The 20,982-nt window shown below is 34.2% G+C and overlaps 1 protein-coding gene across 5 annotated transcripts in view; it reads right to left on the reverse strand.

Annotated features, from left to right (window-relative positions):
• The window catches only part of RICTOR (RPTOR independent companion of MTOR complex 2), a 122,029-nt gene that overhangs the window by 28,349 nt on the left and 72,698 nt on the right, over positions 1-20,982 (reverse strand). For all 5 annotated transcript variants that reach the window (XM_081233209.1, XM_081233208.1, XM_081233206.1 and 2 more), the window contains exons 11-25: positions 13,736-13,818; positions 12,575-12,662; positions 11,948-12,038; positions 11,769-11,835; positions 11,544-11,624; positions 9,784-9,884; positions 7,750-7,915; positions 7,351-7,452; positions 7,183-7,229; positions 5,525-5,660; positions 4,933-5,132; positions 4,516-4,642; positions 3,964-4,128; positions 3,715-3,791; positions 3,183-3,261 (exon numbers count right to left, since the gene is read on the reverse strand). In XM_081233209.1, the coding sequence (XP_081089335.1) occupies positions 3,183-3,261; positions 3,715-3,791; positions 3,964-4,128; positions 4,516-4,642; positions 4,933-5,132; positions 5,525-5,660; positions 7,183-7,229; positions 7,351-7,452; positions 7,750-7,915; positions 9,784-9,884; positions 11,544-11,624; positions 11,769-11,835; positions 11,948-12,038; positions 12,575-12,662; positions 13,736-13,818 (1,610 nt within the window). The remainder of the gene's footprint in view (positions 1-3,182; positions 3,262-3,714; positions 3,792-3,963; positions 4,129-4,515; positions 4,643-4,932; positions 5,133-5,524; positions 5,661-7,182; positions 7,230-7,350; positions 7,453-7,749; positions 7,916-9,783; positions 9,885-11,543; positions 11,625-11,768; positions 11,836-11,947; positions 12,039-12,574; positions 12,663-13,735; positions 13,819-20,982) is intronic.

Consider the following 20,982-nt stretch of genomic DNA (forward strand, 5'->3'; position numbering starts at 1 on the left):
ATTGCTCTAGCAAAATTCACCAATGACCTGTCACCTTTAACAGGCTTTTTTTCTAGTGTTCACCTTACCTGACCTCTCTCAAGAATATATACCACTGGCCTCTCCTTCCTGAAGCATCCTTTAGTGAAGCCACGCTGATAATTTTTTCCTCATTGTCCCTGTCCTTTTATTCCCCTCATTAAAGCAGAGTGTTTGGGCTTCCCTTGTGGCACAGTGGTTAAGAATCCGCCTGACACGAGTTCAAGCCCCGATCTGGGATGATCCCACATGCCGCAGAGCAACTAAGCCTGTGCGCCACAACTACTGAGCCTGCGCTCTAGAGCCCGCGAGCCACAACTACTGAGCCCGTGTGCCACAACTACTGAAGCCCGCACGCCTAGAGCCCATGCTCCGCAACACGAGAAGCCGCCACAATGAGAAGCCCGCGCACTGCAACGAAGAGTAGCCCCCGCTCTCTGCAACTAGAGAAAGGCTGCGCACAACAACGAAGACTCAATGCAGCCAAACATTAAAAATAAATAAAGTTATATATTAAAAAAAGCATAAAGTAAAAAAAAAAAGCAGTGTTCTCTAGGGAGCAATTTCCAGTTTTATTTCTTTGTTCTTTACATTTTCCTTGGTGATCTTACTCAATTCAAATTTCAATTACTACTAATTCACTGACAACTCCCAAACTTCTATCTTCAGCTCATATCTGAGCTCCAGATCCACATTTCCAAATATTTTCTGGATACTATCACTTGCCATACAACAGGCAATACCAGTTCAACTTATTCAAAATTCATTATCCTCATTGCTGCAAACCACCTTTTGTAATCACAATCTTTTAATGGTAAGCCATTATGTATTCAGTCATTCAAATCAGAAACCTTAAGTGTCAAGTGGGACCCCTCATTCATTACATCCAATCAGTTCACAAATCCTGTCCATCTTATTTCAAAAATGTCCAGAAAATGTGTCCCTGACTATTGAACCTAACCACCACTGAAGTCCATGCTCTTATCAACTTTGCTTCTAAACTAGTCTCAGTATTCCTAGATTCCTTTACCTTTGATGATCAAACTTCTGCTACTACACTGTGATCTTTTTCTAAAGTATAGCTCTATGAATATTCTTTACACTTGTAAAGATTCCCCTACTTCCTACAAAATTGAAATCCCTTAGGTTGACATAATGTGGCTTATAAAAGCCTAGTTCTAATTCTAATCCAATCTAGTTCTAATTCACCATTCCATCCTCATCTTGCCACACCCCACTTATCCCAGCCCCAACCGCACTGGAATACGGCTTTCCTCACAAGTCTGTGAAGTTTCAATAACCTATACAGAGTTATTATCCTGCTCCCTCATCCTTGAACATCCTTCTTCCAATTTATTTGACTATTTACTCCTCAAGACCACTTCAAATATCACATCCTCTCCTCAGCCTAACATTTTTTTTGCTAATCCCTAAGGCAGAATTATTAACCCTTCTTGTTTCCTTATACACGACACATGATTTTGTTGTATCAGTTAATATTTTGTACCTACTATCTGAAAGTGCTGTACCAGATTTGCTAAGCAATTTCCTAATATAATTTGTATAATAAGGTGACCAATCTTATTATGGTAACTAGTTTAAACATCTTCTATTTAGAAAATAAAACCATCATATCTCGTTTTTTTTTTTTTTGGATGCACTGGGCTTCACTGCTGCAAGTGGGCTTTCTCTAGTTGTGGCCAGTGGGGGCTATTCTTCATTGCAGTGTGCGGGGCTTCTCATTACGGTGGCTTCTCTTGTTGCAAAGGATAGGCTTTAGGAATGCAGGCTTCAGTAGTTGCAGCACGCGGGCCCCAGAGTGCACAGGCTTCAGTAGTTGTGGCATGCGGGGTCAGTAGTTGTGGCGCACGGGCTTAGTTGCCCCACAGCATGTGGGTTCTTCACAGACCAGGGATCGAAGCCATGTCCCCTGCACTGGCAGGCGGATTCTTAACCACTGGACCACCAGGGAAGTTAAAAACTATCACATCTTTATTTTAGTTTTCTAATTCACCAATTACTGAAAGACTTCAGGCCTGAAGTTGTACACTTTATAGTTATAGTATTTTTTTCCCTTTTTTTCTTCCAGTTTTATTGAGATATAGTTGACATACAGCACTGTATAAGTCTAAGGAGTAAAGCATAATGATGTGACTTACACACATCATGAAAGGATCATCAAAATAAGTTTAGTGAACATCCATCATCTCATACAAATACAAAATTAAAGAAATAAAAAAAAATTTCCCTTGTGATAAGATCTCCTAGGATTTACTCTCTCGACAACTTTCATATATAACATACAGCTGTGTTAATTGTATTTATCATGTTGTACATTATATCCCTACTACTTATTTATAACTGGAAGTTTGTATCATTTGACTACCTTCATCCAATTTCTTCTCCCCCCATGCCCCACCTCTGGTAACTATAACTATAGCTATAGTATTTTTTAAAAATGAGAATATCTTATGAAACATGGTTCAATATAGACAATATAAATAATGATCTGAAATAATGGAAAATCTGAAAATCATTTACATTAGGATTGATTATTCCATGAGTTTCTAAGATGCTTTGACAATTTACAATGCGTCAAATGAAACTGAAGTCACAGTGATGACCACCTAAAGGAAAGCTAGGAAGTTAACTAATACCTTCAAACTACCCCCTTCTTCCTAGATTTCCCTATTATATACAACAGCAAGAAATTTGCTCTCAGATTTATGAAAAGTACACCTTAAAATGAAGTTTAATTAGATTATTATATCTGCTTGGTAGAACTGCTTTATAATCTTCATTTAGGAAAATTGTTTTAGTTTCAGCTTAAAAGGGGTGTGAAAGGAACCCAAGAATAAAAGAAATGATGGTAAGTAGGGTTGACAAATGATACCAATAGATTATATCAATTAAATTGAAAGCAAAATTTCAACAGAATTTACACAAAATCAATAGTTCACTATAAAATAACTATAGTTTAAAAAGTGGATAAATATGAATACAAATAATTATACAGAATTTTAAGACTTGACTTCACATGAATGTTTAAATATTTAACTTTTTTAGTTTCAAAATACTGACTATATTTTAAAAATCCTCTAAATTCACAATCTATTTCCCAAGATAAAAAGATACAAATTGAAACTTATTCAATAGCAAGTTACCTTGTGCCACTTTTCCAACTGTTTTGCTACATAACCCCTTTCATTCAAATAGGAAAACCCTTTTGGAATGGAGAGAAATCTGTAAATTAAAACAGACAATAGTTTAACGTTGAGTCTCGCAAAAAATGTTTAAGGAGCTAAACATCTCAAACAAAATATGTTAAGGAGGTAAAAGACTTTAAGAACAGCTCCTTCCTAAAACTAAAAGGTCAATTATTATTCATTGTAATTTCAAATACAAATAAATTTTCATAATCTTTGCAAAAACACATGAATCCAACCACAGTAAAGAAAATGTCATGAAAAGAATGAGGACACATAGAAATGTAAAAGAAACATTTAGAAAAACAATGAAAAGACAGAGTTTCAGTATTAAAGGATGCCCAATATTCTAAAATAGGCCTCTTTCAGAAGTTAACAGCTAAACTCTTTAGAGTGCTTCCTTTACAGATTTGAATCCAGCTTTAATACACACTGCCAGGGAGAACACAACAGAAAACATAACTATAAGAAAAATTTTCTTAAAATTTACCTCAGGAGGAGAAGCAAACCCTTGTCCCCAAGGTGAGATAAAGCTGGCTTCATCTGAATAAGAGCATGGAGGTTGGCCTAAAAGAAATAATTATTAGGCAAATTAATAACTGCATGAAGATACTAAATTCTCCATTTCTAAAACCACTATATTATATACATTATAATTTCACATAATTTTCTATCAAATTTGAATGTTTTAATAAAAATTCATGTCTAAGGGTTTTATTATAAAATAATGAAACTTTACCTTGTCTTCACATGCTTCATCGAGAATATCAAGAGCTTCAGAAGAAATCGTTTTGTTTTTATCATGCAGCTGGGTCACTAGTAATTCAATTCCCCAATTATTGAAGAATTCAACATTAGCTCTCAATAATACTCTTAAATGTTTTGTTGCATACAGCCTGCAAGCCTATAAAGATAAATAAGAACATTAAAAAAAAAAAAGAAAGAAAAAAACCACCACCCAAACTTCACTATGGACGGTCTATTTGACTTTATTTTGGGACGGTTCTGCTACTTGAAAAGGGCAGAAGGACTGGAATTGATTGTCTAGCCCTTGATATGAATATTTTTTTAGTCCAAGTAAAGTAAAATACTTCTGTTTCGATCTAGCTGCTTCTTTCCCTTTATATAAAAATGTGTACTGTATCGAGTTCTTTGGAGGAACTAAAATTTTAAACTAAAATTCCATCCCATAGTCTTAGAATTTATAATTAGTTTTATTAGGCCAAAATTTATAAAATACTGAATTAACTGGTTATGAAATATATAGTTTTATTGCCTATGTTATACTCACATCAGTGGCTGCCGTTAAGATTTTGGAAAGTATGACCCTAGCCAATCCATCTCTGCTATAGTCCAAGCTCGAAACAGTCAGTTTCAGCAAGTGATCTTGGTTTTTCAAGGAGCAAAGGTTAAGTAAACTAAAATAAGGATGAAAATAATGAAGGTTACTAGAAATTACTGTATTGATTCATTAATTCAACAAATATTTAAAAATTCCTAATAAACAAGCATTTCTAAAAGAAAGCACTTAATAAATATCACATTTTAAAAAAAAGCATCAGAGCATCAAGACAGCTCTAATTAAATATTTTTTTGTATTTTAATAAAAACTTAACAAACACAGGTACACAGACTAATAAGCATGCCCTTTCTGATCACATTAAAAATAGTTTAGGTATATACTGAAACAGAATTTAGGAATGCTCACCACTGAAATACACTGCATTTTTCCAGCATTTTGACTCCATGAGGGTGGCAAGAAAGTGTTCCAATAAATAAAAAGTAGTGTTGACTAAGAGTTGTCAATAAACCATTATTCTGAAGACTTCTTTCAGGTTTCATGCCAGATGAAGCATTCAGCCACTGAACAATATCCTTTACTAGATCTTCTAAGTATCCTTGCCCATCCTAAAAGCAAATACATTATGATATTGCTAGAAAAGGACTTAGTGCCTACAATTAGAAAAATCAACTCTAATCAAGTCCAATAATTTTAATGATAATGATGAAGTTACTAATAACAGATATCAATCACTGAGTAGCTGTTCTTTTTAATCCCATTCAACACAGTGCTGCATGAGATGGTATGTTTTCCATCTTACAAGGGGAAAACCAGGTCTTCTAGAAGGCAAATTAATTGTCCAAAGTCACATAAGTAGATAGTGACTAAGTCAGGATAAAAATCTAGGTTTGGTCTCATTCTCGATGTTTCTAAATATAGCTTATGCCTCTTCAGAAATAAAAGGGGGCAAACTCAGTGAAAAACATTTACTCTGGAAAATATACAAAGTGCTTATTACCTCTTCAGACTCAAGAAGAAATTCTGTAAACTGGCAACCCACAACTGTGAGCTGCTTGGACTTGGCAAAATCCAGATCCAGATTGGCATATAATTTACTGCTGGGCTTGTAAAAATAAAGTAGTCTTCGTACAAACCTAAGATCACAATAAAAAATCAGCAACAAAGTAATAAACCAAATAATTCTTTTAGAATCTTAACCACAACTTATGATATAATAAGGTTTTGAATATGTTTTGGGTTTAAACCATTGAGCTAAATGGCAAGAAATTTAATAAACACATTTGGTACATTCCACACACAAACCAACCATAAAAAACAACAAAAAATCCCCTTCATTATAAAAAATATCTTTGGGAAATAAGAATTTTATGGTGAGATGCCTGACAGAAATAGTGGAGAAGATGCTAGCAGGAAAAATGCAGATATAACATAGCTAGAAGATACAGTTGGAGAAATATGAGGAAGCCACCTGGATATAAATTTTCTTTTTTTTTTCTTTTGAAATGCACATATTTTATTTTACTATCAGGTCTTTTTTTCTTTTCAACTCTCTTTTAATCCAGAATATATAAATTTTTTTCTACTGTACTTTATCAAGAACTTTGTCCCATGGCTCTATAAAATAATCTTATACTAGATAATTGTAAGCAAATGTTACCACACTATGATTTTATCAGTTTTTCACAATTAGGCAAAAAAGTCAACCATAAAAGCTCCAGGTAAAATTTAAGCAACTGAATTTATAAAGCAATGGATGATATTTCAATGTTATAATTTTCAACATTATGTTCTAAGCTTCCATGGAATTTAATTCAATTTAATTTCGAGCACTACAATCCAATCTAATAAAGGTGCCAGATCCAGGAGTTGGAGAAACAAAGTTGAATGAGACTTCACCTCTGTTCTCAAGGAGTCTGAAAAGTTAGTGCTATGCTTCTTTACCCCAATGTAATTCTTATATTCTATATATTTCTCAAAACTTAGTACAGATATTAAGTTAAATATCACTGAGTAGATGAATATAATCAATTATAATGTCAATGATATGAACTTCTCAAAAACATGAAGTAAAGCCCCTCTTATCCAATGAGATCAACACTGGTGGTTGGTTAGTCTAAACTCAGAAGGAGTAAAAATGCATGGGGTACTACTAGAAGACAGCACAATACCCTGAAGTACTGTATATGCTATAAACATTAGCATGTTTTATGGAAGGTGTGGTTGGTTATGAGGAGTGTAAAAAGGAAGAAGAATGAATAACCCTTCAAAGTCAGATGCAAAAGAAAGTAGAATTGGAATATTTAAGATGGCCATCATTTTGAAAGGGAGACACTATGTCCTTATTATGTCATTCTCATACATTAGGGCTAAGATATGTACATGGCTGATATTCCTCAATTTGAGAAACTTTAATCTCAAGTATTTCATTTGTTCCAAAACTAAAACCAGAATGTAAATAACCAGCAAAAGAATTAGCTGATGCTTTTTGGTTGTAAAATACAAACTATATACAAAAATATATATATGTACCTACTGAATACCAACTATTAAAATGTATGTATGTATCTTTAAAACATCAATTATTACTTTTAGTAGGTATCAGGCATAATATAATTCAAATCTAAGTTCTTTAAATGCAGAACAATTCTTACATACCTGTGCAACTGTTCATCTTTATAGTTTCTTAGATTTACATTTGGCCACTAGAAAAACATAATACGTTATATTATGTATTTATCAATTCCTAACATATAATTATGATGAAGTACAATGAATAAGAAAATGAAAACAATCAAGTCATTACCAAGAAGTATCTTATCATACCTTAAGAATGGTCCCTATAAGATTCCAATTCCATTCAAGATTCTCTTTATGTTGAAGGACTTGGCTATCTCTAAGGTTCATTAAAAGAGCTTCCTCTGTATCCTAAAATCACCAGAAAGTAATATGAAAAATTAAGACAAACTGGCCTCACGTCAAAAAACTAACTTCAAATTTTAAAAACAAAATGGAAGGTTTTTCATTTAAGGAAGATTATCAAGGTTTTCTAACTTTAAAAAGTTATAAAAACATAGCTCCACTGCCTAGTCATTATAAAACTTAGAAGCCTTCTGAAAATCCATATGCATGAATAAAACCGCAAACTCAAGCATGTATGCCTACTAAAATACAGTGGTTAAGAATTAGGAAATAAAATTGAAAATTGCATCTTCATATCAGTACCTTAAGAACAAATATATCTTTCTGAACTCGGAGATATTGATCCCGTTTCTGGTGTGTTGCAATTGCTTTCTGAATAATGTGATCTAAATGAAGGCTATAAGGCTTAGGTCCTCGTTTCTTCATTTCATGGAAGCGTTTTAAACAGTTCAGGGCTGCACTGGCTCGCCTAATGAGAAAAAAAATTAGTACAATTAATACAAGACTAGGGTAATTTTAAAGAGATCACTTTGGTAAATTATTCTATTAAAACTTACATAAATCCATGTTAGAGAGTGTTACTAAAGAGTAAATTATTTAACCAAATTTGGAACCACAAAGAAAAAAAACAAGAACACAGCTGATTTGTATGAAGAAACACTAATTATTTAGATTCAATGAAACATACTTACTAATCTTTTCTTCTATGGTGGTGGGTACTTTTTGTATGTTAGTTTTAAGAACTCCTTCCTCAAGGTCAGAACCTAGTGACCTTACTTTCTTATTCAAGTTTTAAAACCCTGCTTTTCATATTTAAGTCCTTAATCCATATGAAATTGATTTTTGTTTACGATATAAGGTTGGATAACCAATGATTCCAGTATCAACTGAACAGTCTCTATTTTCCCCACTAATCTGCAACTGTAAATGGGATCCTTTTAAAAATTATTTTATTTTTTAAATTAATTAATTATTTATTTTGGCTGTGTTGGGTCTTCGTTGCTGTGCACGGGCATTCTCTAGTTGCGGCGAGTGGGGGCTACTGCTCATTACGGTGAACAGGCCTCTTACTGCTGTGGCTTTCCTTGTTGCGGAGCACGAGCTCTAAGAGCACAGGCTTCAGTAGTTGCAGCTCGTGGGCTGAGTAGTTGTGTCTTCTGGGCTCTAGAGCGCAGGCTCAGTAGTTGTAGCACATGGGCTTAGTTGCTCCGTGGCATGTGGGATCTTCCCGGACCAGGGATTGAACCCGTGTCTCCTGCACTGGCAGGTGGATTCTTAACCACTGTGCCACCAGGGAAGTCCCTAGAAATTATTTTAAATTCCCTTTTTGTGGTGCATAAAATACAGTTTTCTAGAATTTGGTAGCAATCTAGTCTCAACTTCAGAAATTCTGGTAAATACAAATCAGATTTAAAATTTAAAAACCTTAGGATGTGCCCAGATTGGCAAGTACTTATCAGTAAAGAGCTTACCGAGCTAAAAAAATCATTCTTAGATTATTACTGGAATTTTGAAGGTAAATTTGAATTCCTGATGAACACTAAATACCATGGCCATAATCTGACCTAGAGAGTTCAGGTCTATCAGGCTTTGGGAAAGTACATTTTTCCATCAAGAAACTACTAAAATAAAAGTTGAATGCCACCACTACCAATGTAAGCTTAAGAGTCAAAACTGATAGTCCCTAATGCCCTCAGTGTATAATACAACTTCAGTCTGTTAAATAATAGTATTTTCACTGACAGATTTAAAGCTAATAAACAAAATATTATTTATTTATAGTGAGGCCCTTATGTGTACTTTTGAATTAATAAAGCTAACTAAACTTTTGAGAAATGTATTATAACTTAACAAAAATTCCTAGTTCTGAATAGCTAATGAACTACATTTCAAAACATTACAAAAAAAATGAAGCCTAAATATATAAATTCCAACTTTCTTTTTCCAACATTTTAAACCACACATACAAAAGAATACACTGTTAGTCTTAGTGCTTTAATTTGAAATAATTCAGACATTGAAAGAGACTGAACTCTTGCTCAAAACATAAAACAGTCCAAAAAACTCTCAATCCCAATATTTTTACTGATCTCGTAGAAAGTTTACGTCCTTGTCCAGAAACATGCTAGAAAAGGGTTGATTTTACTAAACTAAAATACTCTGTAGCCTAAAATACAAATTATTTTTAAAAATTGTGGATTTTCCTCTTACCCAAAGGCTTCCCTAAATAATTCCCAGGTATAACCTATATATACTACTTTCTTATAAAGAAGATAAGGTCATCTAAGTGGGTATTAAATATACAGGCACAAGCTTTGCTAGAGCTCTGATACTTACAGTCTCTTTTCCTTAGGGATATCAAAGGATGCAGCCATATTCATTAGGGTTGGCAGGCAGTGCAAATGATGGCTATGTGAATGAGGAAGAATTGTGTTTGCCTAAAATGAACCATAATATTTTTGAAAAATAGAGTATTTTATGTTACAGATTATCCACAGATATAATGCTAAAAGGTTTTACTCATGAATTATTCATTTTCTACTATATACTTATAGCTAATTTTTATCTCATCTACTTTCAACAAGGATGAGTTGTAACAAATATAAAGATACAGGCTCATATTACGTTAATAAAACTCTAAATTTCATACATCCTTTATTATAACATTAAATTATAATTTTAAGTGGCACCCAATTAAACTCACTTCTTAAATAATCTAAAAGGACTATATGTCAAAACTTGGATCCAGTGTTATAATGTTATGTTAAAAGTAGCATTTAAACTGCTGGATGCAATAACATAACTTATCAGTTGACTTCTTAGGTTTAAAAACCACCTTCTCAAAACAGGTTTGTCTCATATTCCAACAATCTTTAAATAAGAAACTTGTCTTCTGCTTTCCAAACAAAGTCCTACCACCCAATCTGCTTTCTACCAATAAAGACAAATTAATTAAATGTGGAAGCCAGAAGATGTAAGAATAACAAGCAATGAACTAACACTGCTATACTCAAAATGACTAGCTTTTGTATTTCAAGGGAATCACAGAATTCTGGTGTATGGGGGAAGGGAATGGATGAAATTTATTAAAGAGATTCCTTCACATAAAGGCAAATAATTCTGGATATTGACATCCTTACAGAAATGGTATCTTAATTAAAATAAAAATAATTACACCTGAGATTCTGCAATATTACAATTATCTCATAGATGGACTGAAGGAAAACAGAGCAAGTGGCTAAATAATTCAACTGTCTAACAAGACAGTTTAATCATTAAACTCTGTTTAATTCTCTTTTGCTCACTCACAAAGCCCAACTGCTATGTAGGAAAAAAACCCTGGTGATGGAGGGGACCAAAAACAACTACAAAAACAAAAAATATTCTGCCAATAATAAGCCATAACATAATTTTAAAAGATTTGCCATAAGTTTTCTTAATAAGTTTAAAGTGGTTCTTTTTATTGTTTATTAACTAATCGGTGACAGAAATATAAATTTCTAATTTGCAAATAATCAGAGTACCCTCACTGCTTGATCTGCTGGGAGTAGAGAATGATCAGATTACTTTGCTAGCTCCTCGTTTCCAGAAGTTACTGATGTCATAAAATCATGGCCCCCAAAAAAGATTCCCACCCTCCAAACCTAAACTTACAAATTTACAGAGAAGTATGTGTTCAAATGAGGCAGTTATATTTATACTTTTTTCCACAAAGTTTTCTAAAATTCAGGCACCGACTATTATATATCAATTCGATTTAGCTGACTGAAGTAATACCTATAGTTTTGTAATTTCATGCTTTTTAGGTAAGAAGTCATTCTAAGAGAAAGACTTTTAGGACTCAAAATGTCAGCATCAAAAGTGAGTATAATAAAGCAATATTCAGTTCTCTATTTTTTATATTTATTCCATTTACAAAACCAGCCTATATATATAAGATACAAGGTATCAAGGGTTCTTTTTAATGCAAAGATAAACATTCAAATAAATGCAAACTTATTTTTTTGAGATAATGCAAAGTAACATCGTTAAAATAGCCTGTTTCATAAATTAAAACATTAATAGTATGAAACATAATCAGAAGTTGTTAAACTTACCATATGTAAAAGCTCTCCTAAAAGGATGGTAGCTCTCACTGAGATATGGTCATCGCTGTTTGTTATCACCTCAACCAAACCCTTTGAAAATAAGAAGAAAATATCATAGTTGCAAAATAGTATATATGAATATAATTATGCATCATATGTTTGTTGGTCTGAAAGAATTCTGTTAGAGAAAATAAAATAAATAAAATAGAATAAAATAAGGTTTATAACTCTTACCTCTAAAAGCCCATTACGAATAAATGCTGAGAGTATTAGTGCCAAATAATTATCCATGAGGTCTGGCCTAGAAATAAGCACGGCACAGAAAAATTTAAATATTGTTCCATACACTACAAAATTTAACATAAAAATAGTAATTGTAATAAATCTGAACTATTTCTATATCTGAAGTCTACCTGGATCTGGCACGATGAGGAAGAATAGTTTTTGCCTCAGCTGCTACAAAGCCATCCGAAAGCCTCCAACTGTCTTGGAATCTACCTGGATCTAAAATAGTTAAATTTAGATAGTTAGAAGAAAATAATATACCAATGAAACACTTCAAATAACCATCAGCTAAGCAGGCTACAAATAATTTTCTTAAATGTTCGTTAAAAAAAAAAAAGACTCAAGAAGGCATACAGAAAAAAATGATTTATGTAAATGAACACAGATTTAACTTGCTTCACTGAGGGACTCAGAGTCATGTGGGCTAAAATAAAATAACAAGAATCAAATAATCTACTGTGAGAATCACATAAGGTTTCTTATTAACTCCTCTCTTCCTTTCTTAGTCCATCCTTCTATTAATTTCACTGCTCATTTCAGGAGCTAGGGTGATGGAGAAGAAATTAAAATTTCTTTTTAGAAATTTATCTGAGGTTTTATTTTTATATTAATTTCAGGCCACAAATAGGCAGTAAGAAAAGAAAATGATATTCAATATTTAGTTCAGTATTTTTCCTTTGAGGAACTCTGTCTCCATTAGATAATCCATTTAAAAAATTATAATATATGAGTAGTGAATGCACTTCAATACTTACCTACACTGAGCAGTGCTTCTATGAACTCTTCCGTCACAACAGGTAGAGGAAGACGAAATATATCATAAAGCACTTCAAGGAGACCTCGCTGCAAGTACAAATAAATACAGTTCATTTATTTTTATGGAATAAATCTTTGTTTGCAATTTTTTTAATGTCCTATTCACAGATTAAAATTGATAAAAACAGAACTACTGTATTTTAGAAAGCTATCATTATCAGGCCTATATTACAGAAGAGATAACTACTGAATGCTTACTACATATACATGATGTAATCCTGTCAATAAATCTTTTATTATCCCCACTGTACACATGAAGAAATACATTTAAAGGTTAAAAATAATTTGCCCAAGGTCATGGAGCTATAAATAATAAAACCAGGAGTCAAACCTCAGTCGGCCAGACTCAAAGGACCATGTTCTTTCACCATTTGCTGAGTAAGAAGTCAACTGAATTGGAACCTTTCCATCTATAATTACATCCTTCCATGTTCTAAATGCTTTTATTTTTAGTTCACATTTTAAGCAAGGCACCTCTAGCTAATATTTACTACTAATAAGAAACAAAGGGGCAAATTTTGTCCCTTTGAACAAAATTAAAACAAAAACATTAAAGAGGAAAAGGAAGAACCACATGAAGAGTTAATTTTTTTCCTCTAATTTCAATTTGTTTTAGTTGTTTAATACAATTCCTATACACTAATAACTTAGAACTATGTCTAAAAAAAAGGATATAAATACCCCAATTTTAATCAGAGCCACTACTCATAACATATAAAAACACAAGTTAGAAGGCATAAGTTGCATAAATACTATATTTACTTTTTAAGTATATTTTTCTGTACTGCTTGAACCTTTTACAATGAGAATGCCCCTGTGTATTGTTTGCACTTTTTATTGAATAAAGCATAATTAATTTCACATTTTTAATCTAATTTTAATACAGCCCTAGTTCCTAACAACAGCAGTGTTTCAAATGACTCATATTATATTCTTAGGGTTCAACTAAGTAGTAAATATTTATTCATGTATTTTTAAAATGCTCTGTGATACAGATTAACAATTCATGAGGAAAAAGCATTACCTGAAATAATTTTTTTCCAATTAATTTCCTCCACTAAAACTCCACGAATGAAACAATCAGAATAACTTTTACCTACCCTTATTTCCATATTTGGAATGCAAAGTACTCCAATTAGAGACTGAATCCCAGAGTTTCCAGGTTTACATAAATTAATAATACCTAAAAAAGATAAAAAGAAAAAAAAATAACTGATTTGAATTTCAAAATAATTTTCTATAGTAATGTATCCATAATACAAAATGTGACACTTTTCCAAGCCAAATTACACTATTACATTATTTGATTATCATAATTGATAGTATATTTCAAACATTCTCTGAATTTCCCAATTAGAGGTTATCAATAATTTATCCTTTAAATTACTTCTTCTGTTTGTTTCATACCCAAAAAGGTTTCATGAATCTGACTGCCTATTATTCCCATTTTCTGATGAGTGATTCTCAGGGATATTGGAGAGAATAAGACAATGTCTTGCTTATTTAACACTTTCTCAACCTAAACTGATAAACTTTGCTTGGCATTTGCCTTTTAAAAGTTTAAGTCTAAAACTTAACGAATGCACAGAAGAGTATAACCAACAGACTTCAAATAAACTGCATGGATCAAAATATTAAGTGAGAGAATTTACTCAAACAATTTAAAACATATTACACCATGTCACAAAAAAAGATATGTATCAGTAAGTAGCCAATAAACACAAAAGTGTTCAATATCATTAGTCACTGGGGAAATGCAAATTACAGTCAAAATAAGATACTGTCACACACCCACTAGAGTGGCTGAAATTAAAAACTGATAACACCAGATGCTGGCAAGGATGTACAGCAACTGGAACTCACATACCTAAATGATAGGAGTATAAAATAGTGCTTCAGTATTTTGAGAAAAAGTCTTGCAGTTTCTCATAAAACTAAACATATATCAGGACTTCCCTGGTGGTGCAGTGGTTAAGAATCCACCTGCCTATGCAGGGGACAGGGGTTCGAGCTCTGGTATGGGAAGATCCCACATGCTGTGGATCAACTAAGCCCATGCGCCACAACTACTGAGCCTGTGTTCTAAAGCCCACAAGCCACAACTACTGAGTTCGTGTGCTACAACTACTGAAGCCTGAGCGCTGCAACTACTAAGTCCGCGTGCTGCAACTAATGAAGCCCATGCACCTAGAGCCCGTGCCCTGCAATAAGAGAAGCCACTGCAATGAGAAGCCCACGCACTGCAAAGAAGAGTAGCCCCTCCTCACCACAACTAGAGAAAGCCCGCGTGCAGCAACGAAGACCCAACACAGCCAAAAAAAAAAAACACCATATATCCACCCTGTGACTCAGTAGTTCTATTTGGTATTTACCCAAAAGGAAACAAAGTTTATATCTGAAAAAAAATTTTACAATGCTGCTCACAGTAGCTCTATTTAGAATGGTCAAAACTGGAAACAGGTCAGGTATTCACTAACAGGAGGAAGGCTAAAAACACAGTGATATATTTACCCAGTGGAATACTACTCAGCAATAAAAAGGAACATATTACTGATATATACAACATGAATCAGTAGCATTATGCTGAGTGAAATCAGAATCATTAAGTTGAGTGAAAAAAGCCTACACACAAAAGTATACATATACTATGATTCCACTTAAATGAAGTTTCAGAACAGGCAAAAATGATTTGTGATAAAAAATAAACAGAGCAGTGGTTGCTTCTTACAGGAGTGGGGTCAGGGATTAACTAGGAAGGGACATGAGAGAACTTTCTGCGATGATGGTAATATTCTATATCCTAAAAAGAGTTTGGATACACAGGTATAAGCATTTGTCAAAACTCATCAAATTGCAGACTCAAGATTTGTGCATTTCACTGTAAGGGGTAAATTTTACCTCAAAGCATCCCCCCAAAAAAAACCCCTCAGAAACAAACAAAAATAACCAAATAAGAACCCTAAACAAATACTGAACTTTAGGTAATAATGTGCATGCTGAAGTGTTTAGGAATCAGGAGCACTTAATTTTGCAACTTCTTTAAAATGCATTAGAATAACATGAGGACTGATGAATTCTCAGAGGACTAGGCAGATGGGTAGATATGTAATAAAGCAAATAGAGCAAAATCTAAGTGGTAGGAGTATATGGTGTTCACTGTATAATTTTTCTGTATAGTTGGAATTTTTGATAATAAAATGTTAGGGGAAACATTTTTAAAAAGTAAAGGAAAACATTTCTAAAAAGTCATATAGGATTCTGAAGTTCCCTGTTATTTCTAGCTAAGCACATATATCTATATTTATGAATAATATGTATCTTCTCTTTGCACTTAGGTTCAAAATTAAAATTAAAACATAATAGACAGACTTACTTAAAATACCAAAATAGTGTTTCTCAAACTTTGATGTCTGACAGTAATTTGAGAGATTATAGCTTAAGATACAATGATCTGCAATCATAGTCTGCACTAATAGGGAAAACAGGCTACTGTAACTCAAAAAGAAACTGTGCTCTAAAAGTTCATTTTTCAGTCAGTTTTTTGGATTTTGAAATATATGGCAGAAATAACATTACAAACATACAAAAGCTCATTTAACCCATACACAGTATCACAGAATCTAATACTATTTAGGAAATGATTTCTGTGAGAAAATGTTTTCAGAATTCTAACTTGAATAATATTCCAGTTCTTACTTCAATAGAAGGGAAGAACACTCCGACCTTTTAAGTTTCTAATGATCACTGCATTAAAGGACTCTAGGACAAACAGAAGCACAGCAGAAAAATGTTTAAGAGAAACAAGAGACTGACAGAGATTAGAGGTACAGTGACTGGAGAGCAGAGTCTACAGTAGGGAGAATGAGAAGACAATAGCTAGGCTGTACTGGTGGTCAGAGTTGGGATAGAATTCATTCTTGGGGGGAAGAAAGAAACCACTCTAATGGCAAGGAAGCTGAAGAATGGTGAAGGACGGTAGCTGTAGCTACAGAAAATAAAGTTATAAGTGATTTCTGAGGCAAGGGCACTGACAGTTAACCTTGGCAGGAGGACTGTGTTGGTTTTCTACGTTGAAAGATGTGTGGAGGCTAGTAAAGTATAAAAAATGATGTGTGATGGTTGAGCCCTCATAGAATCCTAGGTTGTCCATGAGGATAAGGGGAAATAGGCAGTCATGAGGTATAGGTTGGGATTTTTACCAAAATGTGAGAGGCCGGAGGAAGTCCTTGTACACATATTGGCTAGGGGCCAAGTCTATAGCTGGGATAGTCATTTTTATGGAAAAGATGTTAGCTGGTTACTTAAGTATACAGAAATGTTCAAGTAAATTTTCCTGTTCTATTTATTGCTATACTCCTTTGTATGCTATCCCTTAAATTATTCTGCAAAGTCAAGAAGGAAGAGGTTGGCTTCCCTTGTGGCGAAGTGGTTAAGAATCCACCTGTCAAGGCAGGGGACACGGGTTCCAGCCCTGGTTTGGGAAGATCCCACATGCCGCGTAGCAACTAAGCCCATGCGCCACAACTACTGAGCCTGCGCCCTACAGCCCGCAAGCCACAACTACTGAGCTCACGTGCCACAACTACTGAGGCCTGTGCTCCTAGAGCCTGTGCTCTGCAACAAGAGAAGCCACCACAATGAGAAGCCCATGCACTGCAATGAAGAGTAGCCCCTGCTCGCCACAACTAGAGAAAACCTGCATGCAGCAACAAAGACAACGCAGCCAAAAATTACATAATAAATTTTTTTTAAAAAGGAAGAGGTAATCATTAATACAAAATAACACATTTAGTGGTGGTATTATTTTAAGAAAAATGTTTGCTTTTTATTCCATGGAGAAGTAAAACATGTATAATCCCTCCTTTCAAGAAATACTGGACTACTAGGCAATAGAAATAAAAGCAAAAATACAGTTTTCTCCAGGTATATGCCCAGGAGTGGGACTGCTGGGTCATATGGTAGTTCTATTTTTAGTTTTTTAAGGAACCTCCATACCATTCTCCACAGTGGCTGTACCAATTTACATTCCCACCAACAGTGCAAGAGGGTTCCCTTTTCTCCACACCCTCTCCAGCATTTATTATTTGTAGACTTTTTAATGAGGGCTATTCTGATCAGTGTGAGGTGATACCTCACTGTAGTTTTGATTTGCATTTCCCCAATAATTAGTGATGTTGAGCATCTTTGCATGTGCTTTTTGGCCATCTGTATGCCTTCTTTGGAGAAATGTCTATTTAGATCTTCTGCCCATTTTCTGATTGGGTTATCTGGTTTTCTGATACTGAACCGCATGAGCTGTTTATATATTTTGGAGATTAATCCCTTGTCGGTTGCTTCATTTGCAAATATCTTCCCCCATCCTGAGGGTTGTCTTTTTGTTTTGTTTATGGTTTCCTTTGCTGTGCAAACACTTTTAAGTTTAATTAGATCGCATTTATTTTTGTTTTTATTTTCATTACTCTAGGAGGTGAATCAAAAAAGATCTTACTGTGATTTATGTCAGAGTGTTTTGCCTATGTTTTCCTCTATGAGTTTTATAGTGTCCAGCATTACATTTAAGTCTTTAATCCATCTGGAGTTTATTTTTGTGTATGGTGTTAGGGAGTGCTCTAATTTCATTCTTTTACATGTAGCTGTCCAGTTTTCCCAGCACCACTTATTGAAGAGACTGTCTTTTCTCCATTGTATACTCTTGCCTCCTTTGTCATAGATTAATTGACCATAGGTGAGTGGGTTTATTTCTGGGCTTTCTATCCTGTTCCATTGATCTATATTTCTGTTTTTATGCCAGTCCCATACTGTTTTGATGATTGTAGCTTTGTAGAATAGTCTGAAGTCAGGGAGCCTGATTCCTCCAGCTCCATTTTTCTTTCTCAAGATTGCTTTGGCTATTCGGGTCTTTTATGTTTTCATACAGATTTTGTGTTCTAGTTACATGAAAAATGCCATTGGTAATCTGATAGGGATTGCACTGAATCTGTAGATTGCTTTGGGGAGTATAGTCATTTTCATAATATTGATTATTCCAATCCAAGAACACGGTATATCTTCCCATCTGTTTGTGTCGTCTTTGATTTCTTTCATCAATATCTTACAGTTTTCTGAGTACAGGTCTTTTGCCTCTTTAGGTAGGTTTATTCTTAGGTATTTTATTGTTTATGTTGCGATGGTAAATGGGACTGTTTCCGTAATTTCTCTTTCTGATCTTTCATTGTTAGTGTAAAGGAATGCACCCCAATGTTCACTGCAGCACTATTTCCAATAGCCAGAACATGGAAGCAACCTAAATGTCCAACAACAGAGGAATGGATAAAGAAAACATGGTACATATATATAGTGGAATATTATTGGCAATAAAAAAAATAACAAAGTAATGCCATTTGCAGCAACAGAGATGAATCCAGAGATTATCATACTGAGTGAAGTAAGTCAGACACAGAAAGACAAATATATGATATCGCTTATATGTGGAATCTAGAAAAGAAAAGGGGGGGTACAAATGAGCTTACTTACAAAAACAGAAGTAGAGTCATGGATGTAGAAAACAAACTTACGGTTACAAGGGGATAAGAGTGGGGGAGGGATAAACTGGGAGATTGGGACTGACATGTACACACAACTACATATAAAATACATAACTAATAATAACCTGCCGTATAGCACAGGGAATTCTACTCAATACTCTGCAATGGCCTACATGGGAAAAGAATCTAAAAAAAAAAAAAAGTGGATATATGTATAACTGATTCACTTGGCTGTACACCTGAAACTAACGCAATACTGTAAATCAACTATACTCCAATAAAAATTAAAAAAAAAAAGACAAGCAAAAATAAACAAATGGGACCTAATGAAACTTATAAGCTTCTGCACAGCAAAGGAAACCATAAACAAAATGAAAAGACAACCTATGGAGTGGGAGAAAATATTTGCAAATGAGGCAACCGACAAGGGATTAATTTCCAAAATATACAAACAGCTCACACAACTCAATAACAAAAAAACAAGCAAACCAATCAAAAAATGGACAGAAGACCTAAACAGACATTTCTCCCAAGAAGACATACAGATGGCCAATAGGCACACGAAAAGATGCTCAACATCACTAATTATTAGAGAAATGCAAATCAAAACTACAATGAGGTATCACCCCACACCAGTCAGAATGGCCATCATTAAAAAGTCTACAAATAGAGCTTCCCTGGTGGCACAGTGGTTGAGAGTCTGCCTGCCGATGCAGGGGACACGGGTTCGTGCCCCAGTCCAGGGGGATCCCACGTGCCGCAGAGCGGCTGGGCCCGTGAGCCGTGGCCGCTGGGCCTGTGCGTCAGGAGCCTGTGTTCCACGGCAAGAGAGGCCACAGCAGTGAGAGGCCCGTGTACCGCAAAAAAAAAAAAAAAGTCTATAAATAATAAATGCTGGAGAGGTTGTGGAGAAATAGGAACCCTCCTACACTGTTGGTGGGAATGTAAATTGGTGCAGCCGTTATGGAAAACAGTATGGAGGTTTCTTTAAAAACTAAAAATAGAGTTACCACATGATCCTGCAATCCCATGCCTGGGCATATAACCAGAGAAAACTCTAATTTGAAAAGATACATGCAGACTGTTATACAGAGTGAAATAAGTCAGAAAGAGAAAAACAAATATTGTATATTAACGCATATATGTGGAATCTAGAAAAATGGTACAGATGAACTGGTTTGTAAGGCAGAAATAGAGACACAGATGTAGAGAACAAACGTATGGACACCAATGGGGGGAAAGCAGGGCGGGGAGGGGATGAATTGGGAGAGGGACTGACATATATACACTAATATGTATAAAATAGATAACTAATAAGAACCTGCTATATAAAAAAATAAAATAAAAATTAAAAAAAGCAAACATGAAAATAAATTTAAATAAATAAATAAAAGATACATGCACCCCAATGTTCACTGCAGCACTATTTACAAAAGCCAAGACATGGAAGCAATCTAAATGTCCATCAACAGATGAATGGATAAAGATGTGAGATACACACACACACACACACACAAAATGAAATATTACTTAGCCATAAAAAAGAATGAAATAATGCCATATGCAGCAACATGGATGGACCTAGAGATTATCATCATACTAAGTGAAGTAAGTCAGATAGAAAGACAAATACCATACGATATCACTTATATGTGGAATCTAAAATATGATACAAATGGATTTATTTATGAAACAGAAACAGACTCACAGACAGGGAAAACAAACTTATGGTTACCAAAGGGGAAAGGAAGTGGGGGAGCAATAAATTAGGAGTTTGGGATTTACAGATACACACTACTATATATAAAATAAACAACAAGGTC

The sequence above is a fragment of the Mesoplodon bidens genome (assembly GCF_964165515.1).
Source record: "Mesoplodon bidens genome assembly, chromosome: 4".
NCBI classification, from domain to species: domain Eukaryota; kingdom Metazoa; phylum Chordata; class Mammalia; order Artiodactyla; family Ziphiidae; genus Mesoplodon; species Mesoplodon bidens.